This window comes from Lithobates pipiens, unplaced genomic scaffold (genome assembly GCF_037356315.1).
Source record: "Lithobates pipiens isolate NorthernLeopardFrog02 unplaced genomic scaffold, aLitPip1_a1.2 Scaffold_16, whole genome shotgun sequence".
NCBI classification, from domain to species: domain Eukaryota; kingdom Metazoa; phylum Chordata; class Amphibia; order Anura; family Ranidae; genus Lithobates; species Lithobates pipiens.
The window spans coordinates 22,853,323-22,872,773 of NW_027507748.1; the positions used below are offsets into that span (position 1 = coordinate 22,853,323).

General features: G+C 45.0%; 1 protein-coding gene across 2 annotated transcripts in view; it reads left to right on the forward strand.

Annotated features, from left to right (window-relative positions):
* The window catches only part of LOC143981667 (leukocyte cysteine proteinase inhibitor 1-like), a 40,025-nt gene extending 38,220 nt beyond the window's left edge, over positions 1–1,805 (forward strand). For both annotated transcript variants that reach the window (XM_077479668.1, XM_077479666.1), the window contains one exon: positions 1,540–1,805. In XM_077479668.1, the coding sequence (XP_077335794.1) occupies positions 1,540–1,659 (120 nt within the window). In that variant the 3' untranslated portion in view covers positions 1,660–1,805. The remainder of the gene's footprint in view (positions 1–1,539) is intronic.
* Positions 1,806–19,451: the final 17,646 nt, after the last annotated feature.

The following is a 19,451-nucleotide window of genomic DNA, read 5'->3' on the forward strand; positions in this document are numbered from 1 at the left end:
TGTAGAATATGTGATAACTGTTCTGCAGACACCGAGTATTTCTTGCTATATATCAGCTTTGTTCACCATAATACTGTATTTGAGACGGGCTGTGGAGAGCAAGCCCTGCTTTCACATTGAGGCTTGGGATGGCCGTCTATTTCACACAAACCGGAAGTTGGACGGCCGGTGGAACGCCTACCACTCTTTGATATAGAGACGTGGAACGCACGCCGGTCCGCCATTTTGGCTTAACCCAGAAGTAACATTTACATTCACATGGTGATACTATGAGCTAGATTCTGGTTAGAAGGGTCATATTCTCTATAAATGTAAGTAAGGCTGCGGTGCAGAGACACCCCAGACGAAGTGTATTGACACGAAACGCATCGGGAGGACTCCACTGCCGCCACCTTTTGTTTTATACAAGCCCTTGAAACACTTTTTTAATGTAAGTGTACAACCTTTTAATATGTTTCCTTTTGTCATATGGAATTACACTATATGGACTTCTCTATCCTTTTCTGTATATCGGTTGTATCCTGACACTATACTTGTGATTTCAGTGTTATCATACCAGTCACTTTTCCATTGTTTATCATTTTCTCTGTCATCCAAGATTTGTTGCCAGTACCTATCACTATTCAGTGTGTCCTAAGAGTGGTTGCTATTGTTTGCCACTACCTAGTGTGCCATAATATTGACTACCAGTCTCTGTCACTTTTTTACACACGATCGCACTATGTTCAGTCATGTTATTGTTTTAGTCACTTTAAAGCACTACACCATATATATCCAAGTGACGGCGGAGGAAATTATGTAGTATACATGGAGATCACATCCCCCCTTATGTATTATACATGGAGATCATATCCCCCTTTTGTATTTATACATGGAGATCATATACCCCCCTATGTATTTATACGTGGAGATCATATACCCCCTTATGTATTTATACATGGATATCATATCCCCCCTTATATATTTATACATGGAGATCATACCCCCCCTTATATTTTTATACATGGAGATCATATCTCCCGTTATGTATTTATACATGGAGATCATATCCTCCTTATGTATTTATATATGGTGGTGATCATACCCCCCTTATATTTTTATACATGGAGATCATATCCCTCTTATGTATTTATACATGGATATCATATCCCTCTTATGTATTTATATATGGTGGTGATCATATCCCCCCTTAATCTCCTCTTCTTAAGAGGGAATACATTCAGTTCCTCTAATCTTTCCTCATAGCTGAGCTCCTCCATGCCTCTTATCAGTTTGTTTGCCCTTCTCTGCACTTTCTCCAGTTCCCTGATATCCTTTTTGAGAACCGAAGCCCAAAACTGAACTACATATTCCAGATGAGGTCTTACTAATGATTTTTATAGGGGCTTCTCATGAGTTTGCAATTTAAAGTGCATAGTATCTCAGAAAAGTTATTCCTGATAGAACGCTTACCAATACTTACCAATATAAGTAGAATATCAGTGAAAATACACAATTAAAAAGGTGGAATTGTTTTCTGAAATTTCTTCATCTTTTCAGGTTGACATTGGACAGCCCGATAATATCTGCCTTTATGTGATTCTACCTCTGGATCAGGAACCAATTTTGAAGGAAATCCTGCAGGCTACAAAAATAGATGAGGATCCATTGGATCTCTAAAATGGAGTTGCAAATGATACCAGAGAATGAAGATGAAGAATCCTCATAGGACAAATATTCCCCACTTCACTTTTTAATTAGTCATCACAAAATTCCTAATTATATGATATGTCATGGAGAATAAAGTATACATCACATCTCTACAATACATGCATTCCATATGTTTATCTCTATAACCTCTTCCCACTGGTATAATGCACATATGTGTCCACACAGCGGATGGGTCCTAATGCTGGTTGTATAAATCTGTCGGTCGCCTCCAACATTCTATGCAGAACGACTCTCCACCAACAACTCCCCCTCACTGTTAATGAAAGAGAGCTGGTGGGTGGCGCTTATGATCATGTGACTGCTGCAACAGCCAATCACTGGGTCGCATTAGTAGGAACTCCACCTCCCATCAAATTCCTAAAAGGGCCAGCAGCAGCCAGCAACAAGGAGTTAATGCAGTATTAAACTCAACCCATTATGTGCTTTGCCACGTACACACGACCGGTTTTGCCATCGGAAATTAAGTCCAAAGGTTTTCTTCAACGGAATTCAGCTCAAACTGTCTTGCATACACACGGTCACACCAAATTCCAATGGTCAATAACGCGGCGACATACAACACGTATGACGGCACTATAAAAAGGAATTTTAATGCTTCTGCGCATGCGTTAAATTGTTTCCGAGCATGCGTCGGAATTTCGCACGTCGGAATTGCATACACACGAACTGAATTTCTGATAGAAACTTTTTCCGTCTGAAAAATTGAGAACATCCTCTCAATCTTTTGCTGGCCGAAATTCCACCAGAAAAAGTCCGATGGATCCACGGTTGCATTTTCCGGTGAAAACTTCTCATCGGTCTTTTGCTGCCCGAAATTCCGATCGTGTGTACGCGGCATTAGATGTCTTCTGAGCTCAGTGTTAGCTCTTCTTTTGTCAAACTGAAGCTTTGATTTTCCCCTTTTTCCAGCTGGAACTTGGTGGAGCTCAGTTCCACCACCTCTGGCTCAGGCTCTCTGCCTACCTCTATCACCTGTCAACACAGAAGTCACCTACAGTGGAGGCACTAGGGCCGGCTGGGTGCTTCAGCTTAATACAGCAACAAAAGTAAGATATGTGGACGATGGTGGAGCTGTTAAGGAAGGGGGGTGGCATAGAGGGGTCAGAGCTGAAGATAGGTGAAAGTAGGATGCAGAGGTAAGTGGCTGTGGAAGAAGGCTGAACTCTGCACTCTCTTTGTAGTGCACCCCCAAACTCTGCACTCTGTATGTAATGCACTCCTGGTGTTTAATGCCCCTTAAGACCCTCCCACTGTTATGCCCTGTACACATGGTCAGACTTTACAACGGAAAATGTGCGATCGGACTGTGTTGTCGGAAATTCCGATCATGTGTGAGCTCCATCTGACTTTTTCCTTCAGAATTTCCGACACACAAAGTTTGAGAGCATGATCTAAAATTTTCCGACAACAAAATCTGATTGTTTTCATTCCGATCGTGTGTAGACAATTCAGATGCACAAAGTGCCACGCATGCTCAAAATAAATTACGAGATGAAAGCTATTGGCTACTGGCCTCTTTATAGTCCCGTCGTACGTGTTGTACGTCACCTCATTCTGAATGATCGGATTTTCCGACAACTTTGTGTGACCGTGTGTATGCAAGACGAGTTTGGGCCAAAATCCGTCTGAAAAAATCCAACGGATTTTGTCGTCGGAATGTCCAACCTGGTGTACAGGGCATTAGTGAAGTTTAACCACACTATTATCCCACTATGTGATGAGTTGTGGAGGGTCGTTATTGAGTTCCTGCACCTATTTTCTGAAAAAAAAGCTGCATTTGTTTTCTTTTTTTAGGCTTTTTTTCCCCTGTCTGTTTTCACCTGGTGATCTGTCCAGCAACACACCTCCTATCACAGGAAGAAGGAGCACAGGAGGCACCTCTGGACAACAGCATTGTCCATCTAGGGGCAGGGGAGTGTTGGATGTACTATCAGCTTTGGATACACAAGCAAAATTAAGCCAAATTCCAGCTAACATTGCTGTTACATGAGCAGATACGGCAAACTGTTTGTTTTTTCTTTTGGAATGTACATGAATAAATAAAAACTTATCATTGTAAGTACCCCTTGTCAGTTGAAGGCTCAGTTCACACTGATGCAACATAGGATCTGTCTTGTAAGCCCTTGTACACACGGTCGGAGAATCCGTCGGAATGTGTCCTATCGGACCGTGTTGTCGGATAATCCGACTGTGTGTGGTATGCATCGGACTGATTCAGTTGGAATATCCGTCGGACTCTTTTTACCAACATGTTGGAAATATTTCTGGGCTGATCGCACATACTCCGATCATGTGTAGCGAATTTTGATCGGACCAAGTGCCACGCGTGCTCAGATCAAATTCCTACATCAAAGCTATTGGCTACTAGCCTGAATGTAGTCCCGTCGTAATGAAATTACGTCATCACATTCTGAAAGATCGCATTTTTCGACAACTTAGTCGAACTGTGTGTATGCAACAGTTTCGGACAAGATCCGACGGACAAAATCCAACGGATTTGATTGTCGAAATCTCTGACCATGTGTACAGGGGCTAAGACTCTAAGTCAGATGACATGTGAAATTCAATGTTTCCTTATGAGAGCCATCTTAAAGGATATCTAAAGGTGTTTTTTTTTTCAAACAAAAATGTTATACTTACCTCCTCGGTGCAGTTGGTTTTGCACATAGTGGCCCCAATCCTCCTTTTCTGGGGTCCCTTAGTTGCACTCCTGGCCCTTCCTCTTCCCGAGTGCCCTGTTGGAGAGCCGCTTTCCCTCGGGGGCACTCGTGCGGGTGTGCTCCAGTGTCCTGCTGCTGTGCCTATTGTCACAGACAGCAGGACTTGGCCTCCGGCTCACCATTGGATTTGATTGACAGCAGCAGAAGCCAATAAGCCAATTGCTATAAATCTATCGAATCGGGACGCGAGAAACCAGCTGGAGCTGGTGTGCGCGTCACCGGCACCGGGTTCAGGTAAGTAAAATGGAGGCTCTGGGGGGCACCCGAATCACAGGAGGTTTTTCACCTTAAGGGTTTACAACCCCTTTAACTGACACTACACAAGTCCGTCCGACTTTAGAAGAAGTTCCTGCACTATTTTGGTCCGACTTTGATACGACTTCAGTGCCACGGAGTGTAAAAAGTCACATCAAAGTCCTATCAAAGTCGGACTCCAAAGGTGCTCTGAAAGTCGTGACTTTGGGGGGGCGGGCTAGTGTGAACCGAGCCTTAAATGGTTTGGCTCAACACTCAAACTGATAAATTTTCAGGACAGCTTGTTCTGTTGAAAAACAACAGACTTACTGGCCAGATCACCAGAAAAAAATAAAAGAAAGAAAAAACCTAAAAAAAAAGGAAAATGAATGCAGCTGCAATATAATAAATGTTTGCTTTTGGGTCCAATACCGCTTTAAAGGATCCGAAAGTGGCTAAAAATCTGATCTGCCAGAAATGCTTTTGGCTGACAACGCACAGCGATTTTATGGACTGAGGACTCCTGACTTTAAACCTGAACACTACATTGATAATTGTCCTATTTGTAAAATCTTGTTCAATGTTATATCTTCATCATTGTAATAAAAACTGATAAATACAATAAAATATTTGAAAATAAAAACAGTCTTTTGTTTATTACACCTACAAATGCATGTAACGTCACATTATGCTTCAATGTCCCTCTAAAAGTGCAAATCCTAACCCTAAACTATCTGAGCCCCCAACTAATTTATCCTGGTTCCTCCCCCTTACATAACTGAAAAATGTTCCCCTTTTTAAGAAAATATCTGTTACCTTGTTAGAGCAGCGGGGCAGATCTTCCCTCTTTTCTGGCCTGGACCCCTCACTACTGCCTGAGAAGTCCACATCCAAAAGGTTGCTGAGGGAGGCTTGCGCTTCAGATCCCACATGTGCACAGATGTACCCAGGGCCGTCTTTAATATTGACTGGACCCTGGGAAAACATTTTCTGGAAATCTTTGGTAAGTATATAGTGGGGCATTCTACTAATGTAATGGGGAATATACAATGACCACCAGTGTGAGGGGGGATTTACACTGACCACCAATGTGAGGGGGAATTTGCACTGACCACCATGTAACAGGGGATTTGACGCCCCCTCCCACCTAAAGAAAAGAGGGATTTCTACACTGACACAAATGTAATAAGACCATTTACACCAACCACCAGTGTAAGGGGGACTTTAAACTGACAACCATTGTCAAAGAGATTTGTAGTGACCACCAATGTTAGTGGAGATTTACACTGACCACCAGTGTAAGGGCCATTCTGCACTTACCACCAATGTAAAGGGAAATGTACACTGATCACCAATGTTATTAAGAACTTACACTGACAGCCAATGCAATTAGGGATTTTACATCAGCAGCCAATAAAGGGGGATTTCTACACTGGTCACCAATGTAAAGGGGGTTTACACTCTCCACCAATTTAAAGGGGGCTCCAGTGGCAACCTGTGAAGCCCTGGTGATCTCCATGCCCAAGAGGGTTAAGACAGTGCTGGAAAATAATGGTGGCCACACAATTAATATTGACACTTTGGGCCCAATGTGGACATTTTCACCTAGGGGTGTACTCACTTTTGTTGCCAGCGGTTTAGACATTAATGGCTGTGTGTTGAGTTATTTTGAGGGGACAGAAAATTTACACTGTTATACAAGCTGTACACTCACTACTTTACATTGTAGACAAATATAATTTCTTCAGTGTTGTCACATGAAAAGATAGAATACAATATTCACAAAAATCTGAGGGGTGTACTCACTTTTGTTGCCAGCGGTTTAGACATTAATAAAATGGGGGAAATGATGTGTAAAACCAAACTGTATAGAATAGGATATAAAAGGATGGGGGAAGCTGCCAACATATAAAAGTGTTCCCACACAGATAAAATATACGAATAAGTGAAGTATGTGGTGCTAACTAAAGTGCAGAAATGAATCAATTAGTATATAAATACTAAATGGAATCACTCACATACCTGACAAGTAGGAATGTAAAATAGAATAGGCAAGTACCCATATATATATATAGTCTAATGATATAATGACATATATAAAAAGTTAGGGTGTGGCTAGAGATCAATTTCCCAAAAATCTTTATACATAAAGGTACCAACATCCCATTTCACTTAAAGAATAATAAAGTACTGGATAAGGGATTTTAAGGGTACATATTTCAAATATACACTACAACGTATTATTCTAAAAATTTTAAAAAAAAACATTTTATTTATACACAACACACAAATAAAAAGATGGATACAGACATATATTCAGAGTCATAGGTATATACACAAAATCCCTATTAATGACACTGTCAATGCTGTAATCTTACACTTAAAATACTGCTTCCAAAAACTACATGTTTCGCTGAAAAAAGCTTCATCAGGAAAAAGGGACGAAGTTGTTCAAAAGTAATTTTTAGATAAATTCTGATATAGATTCTCAACCTTAGGTGTATAGAAAAGAGAAAAAAACAAATTAATAAAGAACACATCAACATAAATAGCATTAGATCAGTCCAAGATGGCCACATGAAACCCCATCGGGAACATCCATATCAGATGAAGTCTCCCACCCCCATCCAAAATCCCTCCCTTTCCCCCCTTCCCCAACAGCACCCCCCCCCCCCCACACACAAAAAAATAAATAAATAATAATAAAAAAAAAACTATATTGCAACACTCCATACCTCAGCATAGGTCCAGGGGTGAGCACATACAGGGAGTCAACCAGCAATGTCACCCGACACAAATATTTTGCACTCCATGGTCAATCGTGGCCGTGTTGGGTCACCCGTAAGGAGGGATGACTTGATGTCAATTTTATCATAGCGAATAATGAATAATAATACCTAAGGTATAACATATATAATTATAGCCCTTAATAGTCAAATTCTACCATTTGGAGTCTGACAAATTATTTATGTATATATACGGGAGAACAGCTCCATGGACTAAATATAAACAGACCCCAGACTCACCCCTTTTTCCTAAGTTTATGCTGAATATATCTAGTATCACTATTGGGAGCTCAAGCACATGGAGGTCAAACACATAACACACAGTACACCTAAAAAATAAAAAAAAATAAAAAAGTAACAAATGTAAAAGAGGATATACATGAATAAACCTCTATATAATTTTCATGATTTTATCTAGAAACAGAGGGATTAAATTCATAGGGAACATATCTCACCTCTTAATAATGTATAGCGTCTTGACACGCACACCTGATAATCAGTCGGTGTGCGTTATCACATGAAAGAGGGAAAAATGCCAAACCAATGTATCTCCATGATACAAACTGAAATGTGTTCTCAATAGATGGTTCCACTGAAAAAAAAAAAAGGGAAACCAATTTGTTATTGTTACTTGTTTCAAATGAAATGTCCAGACCAAGCTGGACAAGGTATCGTCAGTTCTAATCATAGAGATGTGTTCCTTACCCTGTGATGTCCTCCATGTTGAACATGAGCTCCTCAAGCTGCACACAAAGGCTGTGCTGCTTTTATATCCCTCCCCGTTGGCTCCAAAAAGCGGCATGCGACACTGATATCACGCCACCAATGGCGCCATGTGGACACTCTAGGGAGGCCCACAGGGCACGGACTAAAATCCGGAAACCGGAAGTAACCGATTCCGGTCAGCACAGCCGCAATAACATACCCTGCTGACAGTCAAATTCCATGGTGTGAATATACAAGATGATGATATGGCGACAGGCAAACCTGGGAGCCGTGACCAGAGGGGGCCTCAAGGTGGGCACACAGCGGGAAAGACTCGTAAGTCCAACCTACCGTGCACCCTTGGGTGTCCATACGGGGACCCCTATACGGCCTTAAACCCCCCACGGAGTGCAAAAAAAGGGAAAAAAGATAAACTTTTTATTAAAACATTGTAAGAGATTACTCCAAAAAGGGGCCCAATACTTCTTCCCGTGGCCATCTCAGATGTCACGAATGCATCTCTTGATTGCTATATACAAACATCTGAAAAACAATATACAAAATTATTCGGCAAATATTATACATAAAGAAAAAAAAGGATTATTATATATAAATGTTCCTCATGTGAATGGATCCACATCCTCCTCTCTGCTCAGGAGGCCACCAGATAGCCCATATGGCCCGCCCACGCCCCACCACCGTATGTGCATGTTGGTTGTATGGGCCCATGACAGGAAATGAGGGGCGAACGTGACCAAAACTTCCTATGGCAGCACAGGATGCCCAAGGTCAAAGCACAACAAGAGACAACCAGAGCCAGATATCAAGAATACAGGTGACTATTATCATTTCACTATGAGTAATCCACCCAAATTCATAGGAAAGGTTTATAGTTTATCCCTTCATTAAGCTCTGGGTATCGAGTCGCTTCCAACATATATATCCATCGAGTTTCTAACTGTAAAAGTCTGGTATAGGTATCCCCCCCCTTGTTCATGATGAGGTAAATGTTCAAGTCTAAAAAATGTAAGATTGAAATTGTGATATAGCCCTACGTGTCGGCTTATGGGTGTTTCCATCCTGCGTTTGGAGATAAGGGATACACGGTCTCTTATCCTACAAAACAGAGGACGCTTAGTTTTCCCCACGTAAAATGCTCCACATACATATTTCATCAAATATACAGAACCAATTGTTTGTTTGACGGTTTGTTCTGTATTTTGTTCTGTATTTTGGTGTCCAAGTGTTCTGATTGGGAAGTAGAATATCTCTCCCTTCCATGATGGAGGGACAAAAGATACACTTGCCACATGGATGAGTGCTTTTTATCATTCTTTTAGATGTATCAAGTTTTCTATGATGACTACTCACCAAAGTATCTCTAATTGATCGCGATCGTTTAAACGTAAATGTCAGGATAGGGTTTAATAAACTTTAGAATCCTGTCGTCAGTTGTTAACAGGTGCCAAAATGTATCATATATGTTGTCGATTGTATTTTGTAATAATCCTAGTCGTTGCTGATGAGTTAATCCATCTGGGTTTATATAAGACTGTTGATCTATCCTGGTTTTTCACGCGGTTATATGCCTTTTTGAGACAATTTTTACTATAGCCCCTAGTTAGTAAACAATCTCTCAGGGAATTTGCCTCTTTTTGAAAGTCAATATATTCGTTATGGTTTCGCTTCATTCTTAGAAACTGACTGTAAGGAATACTGTTAATCAATTTTTGTGGGTGTGAACTATTGGCATGTAGTAAACTGTTACCCGGGGGCGTGGCTTGGGACGGCTCGGAGATGGCCGCCTGAACGAGGAGCTCCAGCTACCTGAGGTAATCTGCCACAACTCCGGAGGCTTCCTACATCGGCATGACAAGCAACTTGGGCCGCGGTGAATCAACATCCAGGTCCCAGTCCCCAAGGGAGCCGAGAACACAACTGAGCGGCACTATACCGGAGCTGTTTCGCTCCCATCAGCAGAGAGACAGCATGGCCGCTCCAGGCAGGAGATCGCGCTCCCCGAGCAGGAGCCGGCACAGCACAGGACGATACAGGCAATGCAGGAGGGGGGTGAGTCCTGCTCCTTAAACCTACAAGACATGCAGATGATCGCCGCTGACATTAAAAACACTCTGTCAGCGGCGATCGCAGACCTAAGGAGAGACCTAAGGAGAGACATCCACACTATCAATCTTAGGGTGGAGGAGGTGGAGCTAACAGCCGCCCGCCATGATGCCTCTTTGTGCCAGGTACAACAGGTGACGAAGTCCCACACTACACACCTCAGGGACCTACAAAGGCACATTGAGGACTTGGATAACAGTGGCAGACGCCACAACCTAAGAGTGCGGGGACTGCCCGAGAACATTGACCCCGGCAGTCTCTCGCAAACTACAGTAGCTCTCTTTAATGACATACTCGAAAGGCCACAGGACACGCCAATAGAGTTTGAATGGCTACATAGAGCCCTCAGACCCCGAGGAAGGGAAGCAGATCCCCCCCGTGACGTAGTCTGCTGTCCAGTGAGCTTTTCCCTGAAAGAGGAAATACTGAGAAAAGCCCGCACCAGAGGATGCATAATGTCGCATGGGTCGGAAGTCCAGATTTACCAGGATCTTTCTAACAGAACCTTGCAAAGAAGAAAAGAACTGAGACCACTATTGGATCTCCTGAGAGCGAGATCCATTGCATATAGATGGAAATTCCCATTCTGTCTTTCGGCAACATACCAAGGCCGCACCACATCACTGAGAGTGCTGGAGGATCTAGACCATTTCTGCAACATCTTAGAGATCCCCAGAGGGGAGCTACCGGATTGGTACAGCGACTTCCGCTTTCCACAAGCCAGAAATGCCACCTCTATGGAAGGGGCTCACGAAGCAGGTCAAAGGGATCCTAACTTCCGACGTTCTCTGGCCCGCCTGTACCATCCACCGACAGCACAAGGATCACCGAGGAATGGCAGCCCAATGGCCTCCCCGGCCCACCGAAGAGCAAGACTCTCAGCGTAAGGAAGGCAACATTTAACACTAAACATTCATCTGTGGACCAGGTATGTGCCCTCGTTCTGTTTGTGAAAGCTCTCTGGCCTACCTAAAGGATGTCGTCAAGAGACAAACCTGATACAGTCCGGATCTACGGGGACTGGACAGATCTTCTACCACCACCTTGATGATATTTAAGAGAATGATCACAACCCAATGCCCACCATCTCTCCCAGTTTGCCTTCGAACCAACAAATTGCCTAGGGGAGAGATTTGGTCAATATGTTCTGCTCTTCCATTACGGGTACCCTCATTCTCAGAGACACTCCCTGGGAGAGTTCCTGGGCTGGGTCTTACACCCCAATCCAGAGACAATATGCCCACTCCCATCTACTCCCTATTCTCCCGCCTCACCCTACCAAGTTTCAACATTCCCCCACTTCCTGAACTACTACTACCCTGACTCTAAAGGGTTGTATGTTACAGCAGAGCCCCCTACAGTGACTCTTTTTTTTTTTGGCTAGTTAAGCAATAACCTATAGCCATTGGCCCAACCATAGACCCTGGTCCACAGCCTGCTCTATGTTTTTTTCTGCTCCTTACTATGTTTATATATACATCCTTGTTTTTTTGTTTGTGTTTACCACCTCAATACAGTTGAAGTTGAATCTGTCCTTCCAGCTGTAATATCTGCTACTTATCCATTATTACTAAAGGTTCTGTCTGAGGGTCCAGAGGATAGTAGCCTGCAGGTCACTACAAGGCCCGCCTAGAGTGCTTACACTCATTCAGGGTGACACAAAACGGCCCTGAATGTAGTAATCAGCTTGAGAATATTTGATGCTTTAAGCAGTTGCTTTCTTACTTATTTCTTGAGGGCTGGGAGACCTGCAGGCTCTACCAAAGGTACACCTCTCACACTACTGGGTTGCTTTGCAAGGTTATACGAGGTACAGACCTAGTTTAAAGTTCAAATGTTTGTCTCTATAGATATAAAGTAACAATCTTTTTGGATTTAGTTCGACCAAATGTAATCACTATGTTTTCCCAACATGCTTTAGCGCCTATGTTGCTAGATAGCAAACATTAAGAGGCATAAGCTCCAATAGCCCTTTTCCATCGTCACACTTGGCTACCCTCATTGCCGGATCCTATCCTGTCCCACTTTTCAAAAAGATTACATTTAAATATATTTCCCCTTGCCAAGCAAAATTCGAGATATTCTTGTGCCCCTCGCATTCACTTAGTCGTGGCCTGATCTACATCTCACCACCTCACCCACATCATATCACATCCAACACTCAATCGACCAACAGGCCTACCCACCCGCTCATACCTATTCCGCCCCCTGCACTGGCCGCAACCTTTACCTGCTGACTAGCTTATTCTCGAGCCTCCACATCAGCACCACAGACCTCCATGGTAGCTGAAATCTCGACAAATCCGAAGTCCGTCTCTACACCCTCCCAACCCAGCAAACTCTGGTAGTCCCTGCTGACTTTCTCCGGACCCCCCTCTCCTCCCTAAGGGTAAGTTAGTGGACCTAAATACTTACCCCCGGATACACAATCCTACCCTGATCATCACACCCCAACTCCCACTCCCACACCGTACCTGACGTACCTCCTTGTACCCCCTACTTGATGCTAGACCCCCACCCACCCCTTTTTCCTTTTAACCCGGCCACCCCCCTACATACCCCGCTATCTCTCTCTCCCTCACAGTCCAAAGTCTCACCTGACTTGGCAGCCCAAGAAAACAGAGTACAACACTCAAACTAGTCATCCACACATCCCTTCGCATACACCACAATAACCATGACTCCCCCTCGATCCGCAGACGCACCTTTTTCGCTTAAGATTGTATCCTTAAACACAAAGGGCCTCAAAAAACCAGAAAAAAGATCATAGTTACTACTCACAATGCATAACATGAAGGCTGATATTGTATTCCTTCAAGAAACCCACTTCAAAACCGGTTCCATCCCCAAACTTGAAAACTATCGTTACCTGCTTGCCTTCCACGCAACAACCCCGAACTCCAAAACAAAAGGAGTCTCGATTTTATTAGCAAAGAATCTCCCTCTTCAAATAATTGAAACACTTGTAGACGACCAGGGGAGGTATATTTTCCTTAAAGGTACAATACGGAACAAACCCATTACGTTAGCCAATATTTATAGCCCAAACACCTCACAGGTTCCTTTCTTCAGATCGGTTACCCGCCTGTTAACCACCTTTCAGACAGGTATATTAATCATGGTGGGAGACTTCAACGTCCCCTTGAACCCCTTACTTGATTCATCCACAGGTACAACCCAACTCCCATATCGTGCATTAAAACAAATTAAATTTGCTTTATGCCGCGTATACACGTAGCCAACTATCCGACGGACTTAGTCTGGCGGACTTCCCGCCGGACTGTCCGTCGGACTTTCTGAACGGGCTACTTGCCCACACATGGCACTTTTTCAGCTGACTAATACGGCATACTAAGTCCGCCGTACTATCCGCCGTACTTTTTAAATGAAGGGACTCTTCCACATACGCGGAGGAAAGTCCGCTCATTTTGAGCACGTCTCCAGGTAGGCGGGGCCCGCTGACCTGGTATGGACTTAAAGGGGAACCCCAACGCCGAAAAAGTCGGCGTGGGGGTTCCCCCCAGGTCCACATCAGACCCTTGTCCGAGCATGCTACCTGGCCGGCCAGGAAAGGGGGGGACGAGCGAGCGCCCCCCTCCTGAGCCATACCAGACCACGTGCCCTCAACATGGGGGGTGCCTTGGAGAAGGGGGGGCCCCGCGGCCCCCCATCCCAAAGCACCTTGTCCCCATGTTGATGAGGACAAGGGCCTCTACCCGACAACCCTGGCCATTGGTTGTCGGGGTCTGCGGGCGGAGGGCTTATCGGAATCCGGGAGCCCCTTTAATAAGGGGGCCCCGAATACCGGCCCCCCACCCTATGTGAATGAGTTTGGGGTACAGTGTACCCCTACCCATTCACCTGTAAAATAAAGTAAAAACACAACACAGGGTTAAAATACTTTATTGCACAGCTCCGGGGGACTTCCGTCTTCCGGGGTCTTCTCGCCGGACTCCTCCGCTATCTTCTGCTAGCTCTTTTGCTAGCGGAGGAGCCCGGCTTTCTTCCTCTCTGCCAGCCTCTTCTTCCGACTTCGGGGGTCTTGTCCCCCTCTTCGGTTCTTCTGCTGGGCCACCGCGCCTTCTTGTAGCTCTTTTACAGGCGGTGGCCCGGTCTTCTGTCACCGCTGTCATCACCGCCTGTTCTTCTGTTCTGTTCTTCTCTTCAGATGTTGGCTCGTCGCTCCCTCCGCTCACAATGGCACGGACGCGACGCGTGGCGACTTATATAGGGACATCAGCGGATGATGTCCCTGCCCATTATGGTGTCACAGTCCCAGAGGATGCTGGGACTGTGACATCATAATAGGCGGGGACATCATCCGGTGATGTCCCTATATAAGTCACTGCGCTCTCGGTCCCCGTCATTGTGAGCGGAGGAAGCAGCGGTCAAGATCTGAAGAGAAGAACAGAAGAACAGAAGAACAGAAGGTGGCGGCGACAGAAGAGCTACAAGAAGGCGCGGTGGCCCGGCAGAAGAACCGAAGAGGGGGACAAGACCTCCAAAGCCAGAAGAAAAGGCCGGCGGCAAGGAAGAAAGCCGGGCTCCTCCGCTAGTAAAAGAGCTAGATGTAGATAGCGGAGGAGTCCAGCGAGAAGTCCCCCGAAGACGGAAGACCCCCGGAGCTGTGCAATAAACTATTTTAACCCTGTGTTGTGTTTTTTTTTACTTTATTTTACAGGTGAATGGGTAGGGGTACATCGTACCCCATACTCATTCACATAGGGTGGGGGGCCGGTATCCGGGGGCCCCCTTATTAAAGGGGGCTCCCGGATTACGATAAGCCCCCCGCCCGCAGACCCGGACAACCAACGGCCAGGGTTGTCGGGAAGAGGCCCTTGTCCTCATCAACATAGGGACAAGGTGCTTTGGGGTGGGGGGGGCGCGCGGCCCCCCTTCCCCAAGGCACCCCCCATGTTGAGGGCACGCGGCCTGGTACGGCTCAGGAGGGGGGGCGCTCACTCGTCCCTCCCTTTCCTGGCTGACCGGGTAGCGTGCTCGGACAAGGGTCTGATCTGGACCTGGGGGAACCCCCACGCCGATTTTTTTTGGCGTTGGGGTTCCCCTTTAAGTCCATACCAGGTGGCGGGGCCAGTGACGTCTCCTTTTGCAGGCCCCGCTTACCTGGAGACCCGCTCAAAATGAGCGGACTTTTCTCCGGGCGGAAAAAGTCCGCTCATTTCAAAAGTACGGCGGACTGGCATGCGCACGGCCGGATTGTCTGCCGAAATGCAAGTCCGGCGGGAAGATTGGAGTGCAAAACTACTTTCTAAGTCCGCCATACTTTCGGGTCAAAAAAGTACGCCGGAGGCTACATACGGGGGGATTGTCTGGCGGACTTGAGTTTGCCGGACTTTTCCACCTGATTGTTTGATCGCGTGTACGCGGCATTACAAGAACTTGCCTTGCATGACACTTGGAGATCCATGCATCCCCAAACTAAGGACTATACATTCTTTTCGGCCCCCCACAATAAGTACACTCGATTAGATTACCTTTTTATCAGCCAACAAGATCTACCGCTCCTCTGCTCTTCCTCAATTGAACCAATGACCATCTCAGACCACAATCCGATCATCCTGCGACTGTCCCACCCACTCACCAACAACAGTTCAAAAATTTGGAGACTTGACCCCAACCTACTCACTGACCTAGCCAACTTAGCACAAATTGGAAACGACCATCGCCAACTATTTCAGAGAAAACGACACTCCCGACACTACATCACCTACCCAATGGGCAGCACATAAGTGTGTGATACAAGGACATCTCATCTCTCTTGCCTCATCTATAAAACGTGACGAACAAAAACAATTAAATGCCTTACTCAGCAAAATTCAAATACTGGAAAGGAAACATAAACGCGACTTAGCCCAACGCACCCTTAAGGAACTCTCTGAAATGCGGAAAAACCTTCTAGACATCCTAGGCCTTAAGATTAAAAAAAACATGTCCTCTCACAAAAGCTCTTCCAAGAGCACAGTAACAAAAATGGCCACCTACTAGCACAGGCCCTACGCATTAAAAGATCTAGAGTATCTGTCCATCAGCTAAAAACTTCCAGGGGACACACGGTGCGGAGCAATCTGGATATTGTTCTAGAATTCGAAAACTTCTACTCCCATCTCTATAACCTAGCCACCTCGGAGCCCCAACAAATAGAGACATTGGATAGGATGTCCCTCATTGAAAACTTTCTACAAACCCATTGCCCTAAGGCAATATCTCCAGAAACATCAGCCCAGCTAGACCTACCCTTAAGGAAATCTGAATGGGACCTGGCCCTCAAAAGTCTGAAACCTGGGAAAAGCCCGGGTCCAGACGGCCTCTCAGCAGTCTATTACAAAACATTTGCAGAAACTCTACACACCCCGTATCTCAAAGCATTTAATTCCATCTCCCCAGATCACCCCCCCCCCCCCCCTTCTATGTTGGAAACCCACATCACAGTGATACCTAAAGAAGATAAGGGCCCCTCACAAACAGCAAATTATAGACCAATATCCCTTTTGAACATAGATATTAAAATTTTCGCCAAAATCCTAGCAAACCGCCTTCTCCCCCTCCTCACTAATATCATTGAACAGGATCAAATGGGCTTTGTCCCCGGCAGAGAATCCAGGGACAACACCATAAAAGCGATCAATCTGCATCACTTCCTTACCTCTACCAACACAGCAGGATTCTTCCTATCATTGGACGCGGAGAAGGCGTTTGTCACGGTAGCCTGGGACTATATGACAGCAGCTCTTAAATCAATGGGTGTTGGATGCCGCCTTCTGAGCTACATATAATAATCCCACTGCTCGGGTCCGAGTTAACGGCTTCCTGTCAAACGCCTTCTCCATCCGCAGCAGTGCGAGGCAGGGATGTCCTCTTTCCCCAATAATCTTCTTGCTCACCCTAGAACCCTTCTTACATTGCCTGAAAAACAACCCAGATATTAGAGGAGTCCGAACCACAGTAAGGAATATAAGCTAGCGGCCTTTGCCGACGATATCCTCCTGTTCCTTACTGACCCACATATTTCCTTGCCTAACCTTTTAAAAGAATTTCACCAATTTAAACTGATTTCCAACCTTAAAATAAATTTCCCCAAGTCCTATGCCCTGAATGTTTCCCTTCCCGACAGCCTAGTAGCCCAATGCCAGAGTAATTTCCCCTTCAAGTGGAAGGAGGACCATATCACCTATCTTGGAATTTAACTCCCCCAACGCCTGTCAAACTTTAAAAATTACCTCCCTATTCTGCAAAGCCTTACAGACGATTTCAAACGATGGAACACACCCATCTTCTCTTGGTTTGGCAGAGCAGCCATTCTAAAGATGAACGCTCTGCCACGCCTGCTATACATTATGCAAGCCGCACCAATCCACTTACCCCCTGCCCTTTTCAAGAATTACAAAAGTCTATGTACCCGATTCCTCTGGGAGGACCGTAAACCCAGAGCTAGCTTTTAGTCTCTTTCGCTACCTGAAACCAAAGGAGGGATCGGTTTACCCGATATCAGAAACTACTATCATGCTTGCCAGCTCACCAGGGTAGTAGATTGTAACATTCACAGCAGCACGAAAGAATGGATCCACCTGGGGGCTTCCTTTACCCCACTACCACTACACTCACTGCCATGGACAACTCACAATCATATACCAATTGATACCCTATCTCACCCGCTTATTAGCCCCATCCTCAAAGCTTTCTGAGATATCTGCAGAACAACACTCCTCTCTTCTACTCCGGGCCCCCTAACACCAATTCACCAAAACCCGGACTTTACGCCCGGGCTCAGTAGCAACTTTCTGAACGACTCCTGGCCATGTAAAAACGCGCTGGCGTGCCATTTTTACTCACAAGGCAAACTCCTTCCTCAGGATAAACTACCCTCTAGTGATGGGAACCCCCCCCATTTCTTTTTGGAATTATGTACTGCTGGCTCACTTCCTAAACTATTTAGATAGGAAACACAAGATCTCTAGGCCCATGCTGCCATTTGAATCTATATGCTTGTCCGATAACCCGCGACGTCACCTTTTATCAGCTACTCACTCTCTCCTTTTCTCTAACACACAGCCAAATACAGGCAAGGCCTGTCGGTCCTGGGAAAAGGACCTAGACCTATCAATCCCACTGGAAGACTGGGTCCAGATCTTCAAGAACATACACAGGGGCTCTGTGAACATCACAACTCAAGAGAATGGATATAAAATCCTATAAATATATCAATATGTGCAAATGTGCAAATGTGCTAAAGTGTAATTAATAAAATCCACTAAGAAAAATTGTGTTACTCCCAAAAAGGATTAAATCCAATATCACAAACATGAAAAATTTATTAGGTCTACAAAGTATTGAATATGTGCAAAAGTGCAATACGTAAAACACACAATCACATAAAACCTATGAAATAACTGGTGTTGCTCCAAACGAACACAAACATCAAAGTGCAAAGTGCATATAAATCAGTCCGTACAAATATCTCCAGAATGTGCACTCAGTCCAATAGGTAATGATGACCATGCAAAGTGGATAAAGGTGCAAACTATTCCGTCTCTCCACACTTCAGTGCTTAGGGTGCACCCCTTATTTCCCCGAGCCTCTCACCTCAAAGCATGGTCCCTAAGGACCGGACAACACTTCAGGAATAATGGGCAATCTTCCACCTCCTCTTAAGTATAATCATAAGGAATCAGCTTCCCTTTGAGAAAGTCACATGGTATGTGACGCAACGCTCCAGGGAGGAGCTAGGTGTCGATCGTCACTTCCGGTCGCGGCCCAGACTGGAAGTATCATTGTTTACATTCGTGATTCATTGGATTTTAATGTAAGTGTGGATATTTTTATAAATAAACGCTGTTCAAATTATACTACACATTGGAGGCCCCTTTATTTTCTTTCCTCATTATGATGCAAACCGGACTGGGAGTTATGGAGATACAAAGCTGATTACGTGGATAGGTGTTTGCCCATGGGCTGTTCGGTTTTTTGTGCTGTGTTTGAAGCATTTAGTTCCTTTTTAGAGTGGGTAGTACGGGACGTGGCTGGATTGGATTCCGTCATCCATGATTTTCTCTGCGTGGGCCCTCCTTCGTCCAATGTGTGTGCGATTTTATTGTCCACTTTGCAACACATTGCGGCAAAGTTTGGTGTGCCTTTGGCTGCTGACAAAACGGAA